This window comes from Musa acuminata, chromosome BXJ3-9 (genome assembly GCF_036884655.1).
Source record: "Musa acuminata AAA Group cultivar baxijiao chromosome BXJ3-9, Cavendish_Baxijiao_AAA, whole genome shotgun sequence".
Taxonomy (NCBI): Eukaryota; Viridiplantae; Streptophyta; class Magnoliopsida; order Zingiberales; family Musaceae; genus Musa; species Musa acuminata.
Genome location: NC_088357.1, coordinates 11,610,058 through 11,628,258, shown reverse-complemented (window position 1 = coordinate 11,628,258; position 18,201 = coordinate 11,610,058). Strand labels below are relative to the sequence as shown.

Sequence of the window (18,201 nt, the reverse complement as noted above, 5' to 3'; positions counted from 1 at the left end):
GTGCAATTGCTGAAATGAAGTCCATTTCACTTCTCATGCTTACTAAATGTGGGTAATAACCTATCAACGATTAATTTATACTTTTCTATAATTTGTAATTATTTTAGACATCTTTGATCATAATTCTATACTTTTATGCAATCTCATTCGTTTATAGTGTAAATGACTTAGGTATTTTGATCAAGATATTTATTTTTATTAATTTAAATTTTGAATGAAAAATATTGAAGAATATTTTAGGTATTTATATGTGCAATATCTAAATTTTGTGAGGGATATATGCAATATTAAAATTTCAAGGGTAAAATATGATATTGATAAACTTTGAAGGGGTAAATTTAATACAAAGCAGAGCTTGCAGTTAGTTTACTATGCAAATATATAAGAATAAAGGGACTAAAATGATATCCTAACGCCGAAAAGTAAACTACAAAGTACAGTTTGCAGCCCACTATGCAAATAACAAAGGATAAAGGGACTAAAATGAAAAATAGAAACCAATGCTCGACCCTTTGCTACTTATCGTCTTCCCGCTTCTTTTTCCCCAAATCGCTTCGCCAATTTCAAATCTCACCAGAAACCCTTCCCCCCTCTTCTCTCTCTCTCTCTCTGACAGAGTTCCAATGGCTCCCCCCTTCGTCTTCCCCTCCGATCTCAAGGACCTAGAAGATGACTCTGACGGCCTCTCGCTCCGCGTCGAGTTCCCCGTCGACGTCGCCTCCCTCCGTCCTTCGCAACTGGAAGAGCTCGTCAAAGGTCAGCCGTCCTGTCCACCAGCTCTCTCTGCTCCCTCGATAAAAAAATTCGCAGTCTTGTTGATTTCCTTTTCGATTTCGTGCCCAAAGGCGTCGCCTTCGACCTATCCGATAGGGAGCTCTTCTGCGTCGAGGAGCAGGACGTATTCGACCGCGTCTACTCTCTCGTCCGCAGCTTCGCCGTCCTCCCCCCTTCCTCCAAGTTCAACCTCGTCGAGACCCTGCGCTCTAACCTCAGTGTTCTCCTCCCCAACGTCGACTCTCTCTCTCGCGCCCCCCATTTCTCGCCTCCGTCTCCGTCCTCCCCAGGCGCCGCTGCCGACGCTGTCCCGGACATCGCCACCCGCATTGCCTCCCACCGGAATGCCCTCAAGATCTACACTTTCTTCCTCCTCAACATCGCCCTCCTCGAGGAGTCCTCCAGCTCTTACTCCTCTGGTGCCAGCTCTAAGGTACGAACTTGCTCCCAACCCTAATTTCTCTTGTGCTCGTTTTGCTGTTTACTGTAGGAAAAAAAATCGATTTTTTCCTTTACTGGATCAGGTTGTGCAAGGTCGGAAGAAGAATCCTACGTATGCATGGAATTGGGAGGCGCAGAGGAGTCGAATCATCAATTTGGTTGCGAACTCTCTGGAGATTAATCTCACTTTGCTCTTTGGATCAAACGATATTGATGAGAGCTATCTCTCATTTATCTCCAAGTAGTCATTTTTTTTCCAAATTAGAAGTAGAAAAAGGGTGATGATTTCTATTTTAAAGAATTAGATCATTTTTGTAATTATAATGAGAACGTTCCATCATCGTAGGTGCACTTTCAGTTTATATGAGAATCAGGCTTTGTTGAAGGATGCAGACACCAGAGAAGGCCTTGGACGTATAATAGGTACTATTGCAACGAAGCATCAGAGAACTGCACAATCATGCGCATCAATCCTCCACTTGATCCATAAGTTTGACTACACCGTTCCCCACCTTGCGGAGTTGGTTGCTGCAGCTGAGAAGAAGTATGGCGATGGATGCCTAGCTGTTGCCCTTATTAGGGAGGTTGGTCGCACTGATCCGAAGGACTATGTGAGGGATGGTGTTGGGGCCGAGAATATAGGGAGGTTCCTGGTTGAGCTTGCTGACCAATCTCCGAAGCTTATGTCCACCAATGTTGGGGTTCTAGTTCCTCATTTTGGTGGGGAATCTTTTAAGATTAGAAATGCTCTTGTTGGTGTCTTGGGTAGGTTGGTTGCAAAGGCCTATAAAGATGTGGAAGGTGATGTTAGTTCCAAGTGTCTAAGGTTGAGGGGAAAGCAGGCTATGTTGGAGATACTGCTAGAACGATGCAGGGATGTGTCGGCGTACACGAGAAGCCGGGTGCTTCAAGTTTGGGCAGAGTTATGCGAAGAACATGCCATTTCAATTGGCCTTTGGAATGAGGTGGCAGTGGTGGCTTCAGGAAGATTGGAGGATAAGACTGCTATGGTTAGGAAATCAGCACTCAATCTGCTTATCACCATGTTGCAGCATAACCCATTTGGACCACAGCTCCGTGTTGCAGTCTACGAAGCGACATTGGAGAAATTCAAAGAAAAGTTGCTTGTAATGGAGCCGTCCAACACTTCAGACGATACTTCTGAGGCTGACAATTTGCATGCTGGATCTTCAGTGGAGCAGGGAGAGAGTGTTAGTGACAGCTGTTTGACATTTAATGAAGAGCAGCAGGGTGAAGCTGCAGCGATTCCAGAAATAGGGAATTTAGAACAGACCAGGGCATTGGTGGCCTCGCTTGAGGCTGGTCTGCGGTTCTCACAATGTGTCACTTCTTTGATGCCAACCCTTGTTCAACTACTGGCTTCTTCTTCTGCAACTGATGTGGAGAATACGATCCTTCTATTGATGAGGTGCAGACAATTTCAGATTGATGGCTCAGATGCATCACTCCGCAGAATGCTGCCATTGGTAATATTAAATAACAACAACATATTCATATCTTTAGATTTATATTTTTTTAAAATTGATTTTGAATTCAGATGTCCTGAGATAAGATATTGTTATTAATTGTTCCAGGTATTTTCCCAAGACAAATCAATATATGAGGCTGTCGAAAGTGCATTTGTTACTATATATATAAGAAAGAATCCAATGGAAACTGCTAAAAATTTATTGGACCTGGCGATTGATTCCAGTATTGGTGATCTTGCAGCTTTGGAGTTTCTAATTAGTTCTTTGATGTCCAAAGGGGAAATTTCTATGAGTACAGTATGCACACCTCTCTTCTCCATGTAGAATGTTTTTTCTTGCATCTTAGCTTGAACAGAGAATAGAAAAAAAGAATATTGGAGCTCATGCATATGGGAATTGTATGCATGCATCACAATGCTTTAACCACTCATCCATGTTTGTATTATTTGCATTTGCTCATTAATTTCGCTAGCTTATGTTTGTCTTCGATGAAATATGTTTTAATACTTTGATTGAGATAATTGGAGCTTTATAATTAGTTATTGCTAATGAGAGTTTCCTTTGTTTCTTTTATAACATGCAATTTCAACTTTAATTTTGAAGTAGAGAGTTAAATAATGAGAAGTCCTTTCTTTACCTCATGTTTTTCCAATATTCAACTATGGAACATGCGGAAAGGGGGTAGTCACGGATAAGCAGCGGGTTTTGTTTCTCTCCATGTTTTTCTTTTCAAATTCAACTAGGACATATAGTTGAACTAGAGAAGATCCATGGAAAAAGAATGAAATAGATTGTTTTGCTTAAAGTGACACAATCTACATTATGATGATATGGTTTTGTTTACAGTTTGCACATCAAAATGCTGAGTTCCAATAACAAATATGTTTCTACTGCTTAATTGGCATATATCATAGTATAAGCAATTTGGCATTGGTGATTGATGCTGACTTTGGCACTCCGCTAGGTGTTAATCAGGGTAAAGGTAATGGAAGCAACAAATTGTTTATAGGTGATTGGTGATTGATGTTGACTCTGTTTAAGGTATGTGATTGAATAAGAGTTGAAAATTTTGACATTACCAACTATTTTGGGTTTGACTACATGGATGTGTACAACAATATCTTTATTCGATCAAGGGCATTCTTTTTCTTAATTATCTCTAGCAAAATTTTCTCATATCTGCTTCTATCTCAACTCATGCAACTAATCCTAATTGAGTCACATTTTCTAACCCCAACATCTAGATCAATTTCATTTTAGGTGATCTTCTCATGTCATTTTCTGTTGGTCTACACCTAATTGTTTACAAATACAAACATTTTCTTAAGTAGATTAACATTCTCTTCTGAGCTACATATGTTTTTTTAACCATCCAACAGTTTGATCTATAAAGCTTGTCCCCACAAACGAGGATGATAAAAAAGGAACAAGGTCAAACATGACACTTGTTGGTGTTTTCATAATTCTTGGGTGATCTCAACTTATGTATGTCAATTACACCTAAGTTCATAAATGCTTCCCTGCATGTCTATATTATTATGTTTACATGTTCAATACACTATCAATAGTGAAGTAAAAATATCTAGCACAATATTTCCCTTAAAGATGACATCCTTTTGGCTTTTCTTTTTTCATCCCATGGGAAGACTAGTTTATTCATTATTATTTTTTGGTCTTTCTTTTGCCTATAGATCTCAGCCTTATGGGACTTTTTCATCTTCAATGTCAATGGAGTAGTTGCAGCACAAAGCCGTGGCGCTTTGTCAATTTTGTGTATGGCAGCAAAATCAAATCCAGGCATTCTAGGTTCTCATTTACAGGATATTATTGATATTGGTTTTGGACATTGGGCAAAGGAGGAACCTTTGCTTGCAAGAACAGCATGTGTTGCTCTTGAAAGATTGTCTGAAGAAGATAAGGACAAACTCAGAAGCAGTAGCAGCAAGGTTTTTGCTGCTCTACATAGCTTAGTAGCTGGTTTCTGGCTTCCGGACCATATTTGGTATGCTGCTGTTGACAAAGCCATAAGCACCATATATTCAGTTCATCCATTGCCTGAAGCTTTTGCTGCTGATATTGTGAAGAAGTACCTCAACTCTGTTTTTGGTTGCACTGCAAGTGATGAAATGCTAAACGATGTATCTCTTGGACCCTCCAACTTCATGTCCACAGTGCCTACAGCAAAGCTGGGCAGATTCCTTTTTATTATAAGCCATATTGCACTGAATCAATTGGTTTATATCGAGAGCTGCATCAGAAGCATTCAAAAGCAAAAATTGAAAAAAGAAAAGTTGAAGGTTGAAAAGCAACAGGTTAATGGTGGTTCAGCTGAAGTAGAGGTGAAACTTCTGTTACTGGAATTTCTTTATTTGAATGTTACTTCAGTGAAAAAAATCCATTGATCATTTTCAGCTTTAAAAATTCCTTGACTTAAAACTGTTTTCTGAGGATTAGGTTTTCTTAAAACCCTTTTCTGGTAATCACAGATGCAAGGTATAAATGCTGAATTGGGACTTGGTGCATCTGAAGATGCAGTAATCGATTCACTTTCAGAAAAGGCAGAGAAAGAAATTGTTTCTGGTGGATCTACTGAGAAAAACCTCATTGGATATTGTGCTCCTTTTCTCTCAAGGCTATGTAGAAACTTGAATTTGATGCAAAAGGTGATTAAGCTCAAATTTTCTGCTAAGAGCTTCTTGGTTGGAGTGACATTATAGTTTAGTAAACAATTGTAATATTGTATGTTTGCTAGATTTATCTCTTCTAACTTGAGTTGTGTTCCTGGCTGTACTTCAGTTTCCTGAACTGCAGGCTTCTACAATGCTTGCTCTATGCAGATTAATGATAATTGATTCAGACTTTTGGTAAGACTTGAATGTATCTTCATACTGTACATCTTCAATTTATGCTGCTTGCAATGCATTTGATTGTCAAATAATTCTTTTTTTAGTGAATCAAATCTTCAGCTTCTGTTCACTGTTGTGGAGAGTGCTTCATCAGAAACTGTTCGTTCCAACTGCACCGTGGCTCTTGGAGACCTGGCTGTTCGTTTCCCGAACCTTCTTGAACCTTGGACTGAGAATATGTATGCTCGATTGAGAGACCCTTCAGAATCTGTGAGGAAAAATGCTGTATTGGTGCTGTCTCATCTCATATTGAATGATATGATGAAGGTGCTGAGTCTTTACAAGTCCTTTCAAATTTTTTCCTCTGCTCTAATTGAACTTATTCTCGAGGATTTTCTTAGGTAAAGGGTTACATATATGAAATGGCTCTACGGATTGAGGATGAAGACAAAAGAATCTCAAGTCTCGCAAAGTTATTCTTTAATGAGTTGTCAAAGAAAGGTTCCACTATGATGCCTGGTGATTTTGCTGATAGATAACATGCTGTTCTTCATTCTTATCTGGTTATGCTTTTCTATGTTTGCAGGAAGCAATCCAATATATAATCTACTTCCTGACATCCTCAGCAGATTGTGCAATCAGAACATCAAGGAAGAAGATTTTTACAACATAATGCAGTTCTTAATTAACTCTATCAAGAAGGTTTGCTTGCTTGTAGTGATGTTAGATACATGTTATTCATTTTTTTTAAAACTTGGTCTATATAATTTTCAACAGGACAGGCAAATGGAAGCCCTTGTTGAAAAGCTATGCAATCGGTTCAGTGGAGTTAGTGGTATGCTTAGCTGCCTCTGCATCTGTAATCATTATTTAGTCTATCCTTTTGTTTCTCTCATATTTATTCCTGCCAATTAAGAAATTTCATATCATGGATATCAATCATCAAAATGTTCCAATGATACACATCATTGAAGAGTAAGAAGCAGCACTTTTCTGTCAGTATCATGCATCTTCACATGAATAGATGAAACAAGATAAATTACAGTTCATGTTAGTGTTTACTTTTGTTTTGATTGGGCATGTGGGCTAAGGTCACATGTTATCTTTTTGTTTGCCTGATCCCAATAAGTTTCATAATGATAAATTCATGACTTCAAACTTGGGCTGAGAGTTCAAATCACAACTTTGGATGCATTTTCTACTAACATTAGTATCCTGATTTGTGAAAATCTTTTATGACCTCCTATAACCAGGGGGTTAGGCTCTTGGTGGTTTGGGATAGAGCGCAGGACATCTTTTAGAAATGTGTCCACTGAACTAGGACAGGCTGGGCTCTTTGGGATGGGTTGAGTTGGGTTGGTCATGTTGCCACACAGCCAGCCAGCTGTGGCTACTTAAACCCTTTGTTTCTATTTTAGATCATATTTTCATTCGACAAATAGGTGACAGTTAATTAAAGTAATTGAAGAACTTCACAATCAATTGGTTAAATCTCTGAATATTTTGAATAGTTTATTGAACAATTTGTTCTTAGCTTTTTTTAGTCTTTGTATCTCAATGGATTGGTTTGATGGTCCATTTGGTTTGGATGCCAAGCAGATAATATAGACACAAAGTTTTCCTCAAATTCTAGTTTATCATTTTCTAACTAGCTGGCTGCTATTCTGTTCATTTCCACACATTTCTGTTTTTTCTGCACAGCCTAAATCAAGCTGTGGGCTCATGAGGATTAGTAATGTAATAGAATGACTAACAGATTGAATTTCTTATATTCTGGAGGGTCACTGGGTGGCTGTTTTTTGAAGTTGACATTGAGAGTAGACTGTTTGGAACAAAACAAATCTTGCTTTGGGTCCCCATTCTTTCCTCTTATTTGACTTATTTTGCTCTGACATGGAAGTTGAAATTTGCATGTTGACCAGGCCTTAATCTGACAATGATTTGGCTTATTTGCTCATCTCTACAGAACAAAGTAGGGAAGTAGAGAGAAAGAGAGGGGGTGAGAAAGAGAAGTGTGAGATAAGAGAGGAGAGTAAGAGACTAGAGAAGACAATTCTTTTCATTCAAATTTGAAGTAAGTCATCCATTGACATGTTATACTATTTACAAGGGATTAATAGCCTTAGTAAAATTAATGAAGATAGTGACTCAAGAGGAATCTTCTAGGCAATTAGTATACCTTTTAGAAATTCAAAAATGTGATTTCTAGGATACCTAAATAGTAAATAAGTGCACTTAATATAAAAGGAATCTCTAAAAAGACCAAAGGACTTTTCAATTTTTAACACTACTCTTGGCATTCTTAGGCCAACTAAGTGATGACTTTTTGTTGATTTCTTTGCCTAGAATAAACTTTTGTGAATTTATTTATATAGCTAGATGATTCTCCATCATTCTTCCTTGGTAGAAAAGAACAAAACCTTTGAGAGTGATCTGTAAGGTACTTATCCAATAAGTCTACTGCAAATTCACAAAGTTTCTAGTAATAATCCAAATGGCATCGGAAGTTGGATGATCACACCACTTGATAAGAAAGTGTTGAGTTATGCTAGTAATAAACATAACAAAGCGGTTATCAAGAATAGCCTTTACGTTATTCTTGTGTTATGGGAGAATCAATGTTTTGGAAGGATTGCCATATGTAGAAACACTGGTAAATAGAGAATGAGGCTTAAAAGTACCATGATTTGGAGTTAAATCCTTCATATTAAAAATTGGACTAATATTTAAGTCGAAAGGCAAATGGAACATATGTGCATTAAATTTTAGTTTTTGGATAATGAGGATAGGACCAATGGCTCAGGTATACAACTTCTTGAATGAGTTTTTAGATAATCTTTTAGGGTGAACGCGAACCAAGACAATCGCTAACTTGAAACTTTTGACTTCTACAATGTGCATTGGTAGCAAGTTGTAACTTTCATTCCTTATAACAATTTAATGTCGAATTTCAGCATACAAATCATGAATATATTAAGCAAAGGAGTGGGCTGGTTTTTGAGGCATGATAGTTAAGTGAAAGGGGTGCAAGGTCAATGGGTTTGTGAAGAGTACAGTTGAGGACAATTTCAAATGTGTTTATGATGGTCTCCATCTTGCATTTCTCGATAGATGTGAGTAAAGTTTGGACATTAGATATACTTTTTTTTAATCGCTTGAATCCTATGACCTTGACACTCATGATATGATTGTATAAATTCGACTAAGGGCACTAATAGTTTTGTTTTGAGAGCTAGAACAATGCCTAATTATAAAAGAGTTTTTGTTAAGAAATTTAACCCACTTGGCATGTTGGGCATTTAATTTCTTTTAGGCATTCAAGTATCTTAGGACCTAGTGGTCAGACAACAAGACAAACTCTTGCGACAGAAGGTAATGTTGCCAATATATAAGACATTGTACAATTGTGTAAAATTCCTTGTGGTAGGTAGAAAAATGTTGTTTTGCATCATTGAGTTTCTCTTTGGAAAGACGATAAGCTGACCTTCTTGACTTAGAATTCCTCCTATGCCTCTACCAAAGGCATCACAAATGACCTTAAAAGATTTATTACAGTAAAGGTGCCTAAGAACAGGAGTTGTTATTATTGTTTTGATTTCAGCAAAGACTTTGGTAGCGCCAAGATCCAAGAAAACTTATCTTTCTTTAAGTAATTAGTGATAAGTGCCAGGTGCCATAATAGAACTAAACCCTCTAATAAATCTCTTATAGAAAGAAACTAATCCATGGAAACTTCGAACCTTAGAAAAAAGTTTTAGGCTCAGACCATTATAAAATGATGGGGATCTTTTCTGAATCAGTGACAATACTTTAGGCAAAAATGATGAAGCCTAGGAGTAGGACCTGAGTTAGCATGAACGAGCACCTTTTCAGATTCACATAAAGCTTAGCGACTCGAAGGGTAGTAAGAATCTATCGAAGATGTTCTAAATGATTCTTTTTGTTTTTACTAAAGATCAAGATGTTTTTACTAAAGATCAAGGTATACACTATCATATCGGTGTTTCGAGGTTGGCTCGGTACGGTACGGTACCGTGTACCAAGCGGTACACCAGGGCGTACCGAGCTGAACACCAGGGCGTACCGAGCTGAACACTTAATTTTAAATATTTCTCTATCTACTGTAGCATTGTAGCACTGTACAGTGTAACACTGTAGCACGTTAGCGGTCCGTGTACCGGTATATCGTCGGACTAGTACGTACCGCCCGTACCGGATGGTACCATTCAAAGTTGCATACCATGCGTAAAAGTATATGACAACAAATTTGCTTATGTAGGGTTGTGAAACTTCGTTAATGAAGCGCATGAAGGTGCTTAGGGAATTTGATAGACCAAAGGGCATGACTAGCTATTCGTATAGGTCATCTTGAGTTTTGAATGTTATTTTTTATTCGTCACTAGGTTTAATACAAATTTGGTGGTATTCGCTTCTTAGGTCAAGTTTTGAAAACCAATTAGGTCCAGCGAGAAGATCTAGCATATCCTCATGTTGAGGACTCGAGCAGTAATACTTTATTGTTATTTTGTTGATCGCAAGGCTATTGACACGCATCCTCCAAGACCCATCTTTCATAAGGGTTAACAAGGCCGGGACAATACAAGGATCAAGGTTGTCTCATAAAGTCTTTAGCCAAAAGTTGTTCAACTTGCTTGTTTAACTCGTCTCTCTCTTTAAAATTCATTTTATAATATGGGACTAGGGAGCTATGTTCCTGGGACAAGGTCAATAACATGTATTTCTCACAAGGGTGGCAGCTCACCAGGTAATTCCGAGGATATGACATCTAAAAATCTATCTAATAATGATTTAACCTTAGGAGTTAGGTCAAGAATAGTGCAATGACAAGAAATTTCTCTAGCAATGATGATCACACAATATTATTTCAAAAGATTTAGGATCCAGCAAGTGGAGTCCCTTGGTGGTTAGGGTTTGTGGGAGAGACTTAGGAGTTCTTGATTTGTCTTTTTCTGATGGTTTTGCAGGTCGTAAGATGATGGTTTGTCTTTGTATCGAAAGGCATAGGTGTTTTCTCTTTCATGACTGGTAACATCAAAGGTATACAACCAAGGTTGACCTAAAACAATGTGGGCAACTTCTATTGGTAGGACATCATAATAAATCTTATCTTGGTAATCGTTTATTTTAATTTGTACTATGCATCTTTCGATCATGGGTAAAGTGGTTATGTCAAACCAAGTTACTTTTAATAGGGTTGGGTGTGACTTTATCTTGAGTTTTAGTCTCTCGATAGTAGACTTTGAGACTACGTTCACAATACTACCCTCATCCATAACCAAGTTGCTATTTTTCTTCTCGCTTCGGATAAAAGTATGGAAGATACTTGTCTTCTTCCATTCTTTGGAATCACTAGTAGTAGAGAGAATAATGCAGACAATATTGACATGAGCATCTTTAATTTCTAGTTCATTTTTATCACCTAAGTAGGCTTAAGGTTTAACTATTTAGTCTACTTCCTCGATTTGATCTTCTAGTTCTTGTTTTATGGTAAGGGTACATTAAGGACAACGAGAGATACCTTTATTATTGGCAATAATGATTCAATATGAACTAGTTTGAAAATAAATGATCGAAGGAGGTGGACTATTCATGGTTGGGTCAGGACTATTGTTAGTAGTGGTGATTTTTGGCTTCATAGGGTCACTACTTGGGGTGGGTTAAGAAATAGTTCTATTGTCGAGAGACTGAGAAGATATTCAATGAGTTGGATAGAGTTTGAAGTATTGCTCAATCTCAAGGGCTTATCGAGAAGTTTCCTTCATGGTGTCAGAAAAACTAAGGGAAACATCTCGTCGGATATCAAACCTCAACCCATTAATAAATCTTCGGACAATGATGATTTGGTCCTCTTCTATTTGACACATAAGTAAAAGTTTCTTAAATCGAGTCAAATACTCTGTCACATTCAAATTCAATCATTTAAGATTTAAAAATTAGGTTTTTATTTTTTCTTAGGTTTTTATTTTTTCATAGGTTTTTATTTCATGACTTCTTATTGAGTGATGGGAGGCTCTCGATGGTGTTCAAGACTAACTTGGATATATTGTCCATATTTCCTAACGGATCCTACCAGTTTTATTTTTTTTTGTAAATCATACATTTTCGATATCAATCATTCTATACTACTCAAAGTAATCCTCTATGTTATCTAACCAATCAACAAACACATTTGGGTCAAACCTACCATTAAAGTTTGGCATATCCACTTTAACTCTTCTAGCATTTCCCCTAAATTGTTAGCAAATCGAACTCGTTGGCCCATTACTTGAGTTTTGGAATTCTAGTAGGTTCTAGGAATTTATCATTAAGGTCGAAAGCTTAATCATCAGAAATTGTTGGAGCATGATTGTGAATAGGTGCCCTATAGGTGGACCTAGTATTTGTTCGAATAGGGGCTTGGGGAGTAGATAAAATTCCTTGATTTGAAGCAATGGATTGTGGAGAATGAATATGTTGTCTTATCGACTCATCAATCTCCTCATTCATGAGTCATTTTTCGAGACTTTAGACAACTCTTAGGACTTGGGTTATCTGGTCACATAATTGGTTTAATATTGTGTCATAATTTGTTAGTTTGGTCCTAAGGGTGTCTACATCACTTTGTTGGATTTGAGATTCATCAGGATTGTTTTGGTTTTCACCTTACGTAGTCATGATTCTAATACTATCTACAAATTGCCTTTTGGTAATGAGGTTGTTAATTGTTACAATGCACAAGGTAGAAATACAATGATTCAAGTGGATCTCTCTTAATGGCAAAGAAGTGATAAAAACCATGATCTAATAATTTTTCAAATAGAAATATTAGAGAAGTTTTCAAAAATTGCTAAGCATCGAGAGCTAAGTGGTCCACCAATTCCGTAGGCATAGTCACCCCAAAGTTGAACTCCACACACAAGGGATTGACGTTAGAGGTGCAAAGATCTGTGAGTGACGTCGTTGTAGATTGAAGCTACTAGCAGTGATTTAAAAAGCGTTAGGCGCCAAGGTCCAAAAACGTCCGAGACGCTAGGTGCTCGTCCGAGCGAAGTGAGACGCTAAAATATAAAAATATATAATATAATTAATAAATATAATTATTTAAAATTTTAAATAAAAATATGCTATTAAATTAATCTAATAAATATAAATACTATTATTAGTATATAGTTAACAGTATACAGTATACTGTTAACAGTATATTGTATATTGTTAACTGTATACTATATACTATTAATAGTATATTATCGAAAGAGGAGAAGAGTGTAAGGGAAGAGTCAAAAGACCGAGGGTGTTGACTGAGAAGAGCGGGAGCGGTAGCTGTGAGCGACGACAGTGGCAGCGAGCGACGGGAGCGGCAAGCGGTGACAGCGGCATCGGTAGCAACGAGAGCGGAAGCGGCGAGCGAAGACAGTGGCAACGATAGCAGCGAGCAACGGAAGCGACGAGCAAAGACAGTGGGAGCGATAGCAGCGGTAGCGAGAGTGGCGACAGCGGCAGCGGCGGCAGTAGCGTGAACGGCTAGCAGGGTTAGGGTTGGGGAAGTCATGCTGATATCGGTGCTTTAGTTGGTTCGATTGAACCAACTAAAGCACCGAAGATTGAACCAGACCTCAAACGCTGGTTCGGTCGCCTGGTTTAACCTAAGCACTTGCCCGAAGTGCTCGGCGCCTGGGCTCGGGCGAGCGCCCAGGCGGTGCCTCTTTGAAGTGCGCCGCCTGGAAATGAAGCGAGGCGCTTGGGCCGCGCCTCGCCTCGCTCGAGCTCTTTTTTAAATCACTGGCTACTAGTTGAGGGTCCAATGAGGTGTAGGGTAGGTTTCTTGATGGGCTTTAATGCTAAACTGATATAGAATACAATAGGGAAGTTGTGAGAAAGAGAAAGAAAGAGAAGTGTGAGATAAGAGAGGAGAGTAAGAAACTAGAGAAAATGTAATTCTTTTCATTTAAATCTGAAGTAAGTCATCCATTGACAAGCTCCACTATTTATAAAGGTTTAGGAGCTTTAGTATAATCAATAAAAGCAATGATTTTGAGAGTAATCTCCCAGGGAATTAGTATGCCTTTTAGAAATATAAAACGAGACTACTATGATACCTAAATAGTAAATGAATACACTTAATACAAAAGGAGTCCCTAGAAAGATCAAAAGACTTTTCAATTTTCAACACCTCTTAGAATTTTAAGGTATAACATTTTGTTGAATTTTTTGCCTAGAATAATTTTTTTTGGAAATCCTTTGTAAAGCTAGATGATTCTCCATCACTTAATATCAGAGTTTTGTATTGATATTAAATGCTGACATGATGTCTCAAATGACGGATATCTAATTATGCTTAAATATGATAGATGCTCAAAGTTCTTGCATTGCAGATCAGTGCAACCATTAGATTCCACTTGCTTTTCCCTGCCCGAACTTCCAGTTCTAGCCTTTGCACATGTTGAGGATACATAGAGAAGCGAGTTGTATGATTGATTAGTTATTTTGTTTGTATTGTTTAATTGAAGGGTTGATGTGCTTCTCAAATGTTTAATGATGGAGACATTAAATTTTAAAATATGGTTGCATCGCATTGTGGTCCTACAATCTTTTTCTTAGATGGTGGTGTTTACATTATAAATTTATGGTATTTTGACAGTATATGGAATGAGTTTTACTTACAAAAAAATTGTTTAATGGTTGTCCTTGTGTTCTGAGCTGATTTTGTTATTTCTGAATACTGTTGAGGAATCTAGCTCTGTTTTTGTTACAGATGTTAAACAGTGGAAGCATATTGCTTACTGCCTCTCCCAGTTGACATTCAGTGAAAAGGGATTGAAAAAGCTTGTTGGGTCTTTTAAAGCATATGAACATTCTTTATGTGATGATTCAGTGATGGATCATTTCAGAAGCATTGTGACCAAGGTAATAGCTTTCATTTCCTCATAATTCTGGTAAATATATTACCAGTTAGCAAAGTTATACTAGAATTCTAAGTTGGCAATCTTGCTAATCATTTATGTTGAGCAATTCTTGCTATATTTTAATTATCGATCACCTTTTAACATATCAGTGCAAAAAGTTTGCAAAAGCTGAGGTTAGATCTTGCATTGAGGAATTTGAAGAGAAGCTTAACAAGATTCATACAGCAAAAAAGGAACAGGAAACCACTGCTAGAAATGCCCAGGTTCATCAACAAAAAGTTGGCAGCCTTGAAGGTTTCCTAATTAAGGAGAAAAGTGTTGTTGGAAATACCAGTGAAGGTAACTGCCGGCCAATTTCTTCTTACAGTTTATGACTATTTTGTTTAATTTTATCACTGTTTTCCCTTATTGTTCATTGTTCTTTGATTTTGTAACTTTATTTGTTGAAATTTTTTTGATCAAGAATCTCAACCACAAGTGTGATTTGGTATGATAGTTGAAAGTGCTCCAATTAACCACGCAATGATGAAAAAATAAATTCATTTCTCATGTGATATTTTAAATGGATTGTACAACCTATAGGCTTGTTGGAACCAACCATATAGGTAATATATTTCCCAGAATGGCTTTTAGTATGAGCAAACGGTCTGCTAGTCCATGAGTCTAATTCCACATGGTTGACAAACGTGGTTTATTAGATTTCACAAATTCAATCATTGACTTGGCATTATCGCTGACTTTGTTTCAGGACTTTCTAGCGAATGTAATCACCGGACAATATCTTCTAGAATTTCTTAAAATTTTATTCAACATTGTCACTGGTTTTCCTTCATTGTTCTTTAAACTTTACTACTTCATCTATAAATACTTTTGATGAAGAGTTGCAACTACAGGTGATATGCTGTACAGTAGTTGAAGTAAAACCTTATTAGGATGGAAAACAAGACGCATAAGATGATTATTTTTTTCTTTAAAATCTTTGTATAACCTATTGGCTTATTGGAATTAATGCACTGTGCAAGATATGAAGGAAATTAAGTTCAGCGAAATTAGCTTTAGTACAAGCAAGCTGCGTTAGTCCAGATTCAATTTTAGACGGTTGACAAAAACATGATCCATTGGACTTTCATAAATTTTGCAATGTTGACTCGGCATATTCATGAACTTAGTTTCAATGCTTGTTGCAGTTCTCTGTACTCTACTGATTTTTGCTGCTAAATCAACCAATAGCTTTTGTTATGCCAACAGATAAAAATGTTTCTGCCAAGGAGGGTTCGCCCGAAGCCAAAGATACAATATCAGAGGAAAGTTGTCTTTCTAGCGTCATGAGAGAATGTGAAGTGGATGGTATGGAGGTTCAGTCTCCACAAACCTTTCACAGAGGTGATTCAAATACTTTATTTCATCAAATCATCACTGTTTGTTAATCCCCGAAAACTGATGTGGATGGACATGTTGGTAGGCATTTCCAAATGCAGTACGAGGAAAGTCAAAGGATCAGCAACACAAGATCACAAAGACAATGGTTCCGTAAGACGACGAATCCGCTCCACCAGGAGGTCAAGTTCTATTTCAGTACTTGTTTTGACTTCTTTCATATTTGGAACATGAAATTGATAAACTTCCAAAATGCAAGTGCTGCCACAATAATGGATATTACAATGAGAGGAAGACAATATCTAGTATTTTTCTTCTTTTTTTCTCTATTTGGTTCCTTATCAACTCTGATCAGCATCTGTTATAGCAGGATGGATCCCTACAAATTAAATTACAAATGATTTAGAGCATTTTTTTAGCATCTGATTACAAATGATCTAGGATAAGCTTATCCATCATAATTACAGTCATCACTAACTCAGTTTCTCTTCATCTGAGTGCAGGTAGCCAGTTCAGCGTGAGAGGGTAATCACACAATTCCTGCACGTCAGGAAGCAAGATGACTTTCCTTGCATGCCACTGCTTCAGTTCTTCAAGGTTTGTCTTTGCCATTAAGTCTTGTGTATTCTGAAATTTCAACAGATGCTGTATTAGATATAGGAAGATATATCATATGAATATCTGTCGTGGAGTGAAACCATCTGCACAGCTGTAAACTTTGGAGATGCAAGAATGAAAACATGATACTAGGTATGTAATATAAACAAGGAGTGGTAATCCAAAAAGGGAATTCTATGTAAGTTAATTCCCACCAGTGGCAAGGGTTTTACTTAACTATGATGCCTTACAGACTCTGTATTTTAGCCGACATCTGAAGACCCCAGACAGCACTGTTTCTGTCGAAGGCTAGGATTCAGTGAGAAGCCATCCCCATGGAGGTGGGGACAAGGAGGGTCATGCATACATATCACATGCATGAAAGGTCCACTGAAGCTTTAAACCCCAACGTCTATGATGTGTCCATGATGCATATTATATCATTACATGCCGAGTTCATGTGGCATAATTAATTGTTTGTATTTTAAATTTTTTTGGCATAATTATTAAATGGATTGGTTTTATGTTGAATGTCTTATTATGACAATCTTATTATGTCCTTTTGATTCCCCTCACTAGTCAATGATATTGACTTTTAGAGAAAATTTAGATGTCATTGTGTCTAATCTAAACTTGTCAATATATATATATATATTCATGAGGTTTGAAGTAGATGTCGACTGAAAAGACTAATTATTGTTAGATGGAACACCCAAGACATCATGGTTGTGATTTAAAATTTGACATATGTTGTTCATGCATATGCGATGGAATTAATTTGTAAGATCATGATTTAGTTAGTGAAGATTTAAATTGATTTATAAGGAATATAATGGGTTAAATGGCTTATTAACTCGTGTGGAATATGAAGTAATGTTATAAATTACATAAGCTCAAATTGATAGCAATACATTTTTTAAGTCTTCGACATGAGACTCTACTAAATGATGACTTCATAAAATAATGTGTCCTTTGGTTTCGTTTATGATTTAAATTATTTTTTACTCGAACCTGTTACTACGCACAACATTTGTTTGATGAGTTGACTAACTCATTGACTTATTGAGTTTGAAGCATTTATCCAAACTACTTAAATTTGAATTAATAACAATAGATCTGTCTAATCCTTATAAACCTATTTAATTTTTTTTCTTACTTTTAATGTGAGACTAAATCTAGTTATAGAATTAGTGTCAAGTTGCTAAAGGCATACCTGCAAAGTCAAGATAGCTAGAGACTTGTGTTTGATGGGGAGAAGCGATCATATCATATCTAAAAATTCAAGGGTTTGATGACTCCAAAGCAAGTTTAACATGCATCGATATCTCAATCTGAATCTATAACGTGATCGACATTCGACTACTTTTTCATTCAAATAGATATGGAAGTCATTTATGACTTTATCAAGACACTCTAGGAGTGAGTTTTGTATAGAACAAGGATCAAAAGTCGAGCAAGCCAATCATAAGAACTCGAACCAAAGAATTAAAAGTTTATATATATTTATATATACTCAATTGTGTTTTCAATTTAAAAGTTTGAACACCATTGTTTTTTTGTACTTATGTTACATAGAGTTAATAGAAATGATTGTATCCAAGGACTTTTGTTTTTCAACCATGGTAAAATATTGTTGTATCATTAATCAAGTATAATGTTATTGTGCTGATGAATTCAATCTCTTCATATTTTATGCTAACAAATGAAAAGGATGGTATGGATCATCACCACCATCCTTTTCTTTCTTTTTCCTAACCAAATATACTTCGTAGT

General features: G+C 36.9%; 1 protein-coding gene across 1 annotated transcript; it reads left to right on the top strand.

The window, feature by feature from the left end:
* Positions 1-563: 563 nt before the first annotated feature.
* LOC135649422 (condensin-1 complex subunit CAP-D2-like) lies at positions 564-16,844 on the top strand. The gene is made up of 17 exons (XM_065167746.1): positions 564-756; positions 846-1,207; positions 1,299-1,456; positions 1,562-2,702; positions 2,811-3,002; positions 4,397-5,044; positions 5,192-5,368; positions 5,502-5,569; positions 5,656-5,878; positions 5,953-6,052; positions 6,138-6,253; positions 6,329-6,386; positions 14,304-14,455; positions 14,604-14,793; positions 15,703-15,837; positions 15,917-16,013; positions 16,335-16,844. The coding sequence occupies exons 1-17, from the start codon at positions 624-626 to the stop codon at positions 16,336-16,338; spliced, it is 3,954 nt and encodes a 1,317-aa protein (XP_065023818.1). The 5' UTR covers positions 564-623; the 3' UTR covers positions 16,339-16,844.
* Positions 16,845-18,201: the final 1,357 nt, after the last annotated feature.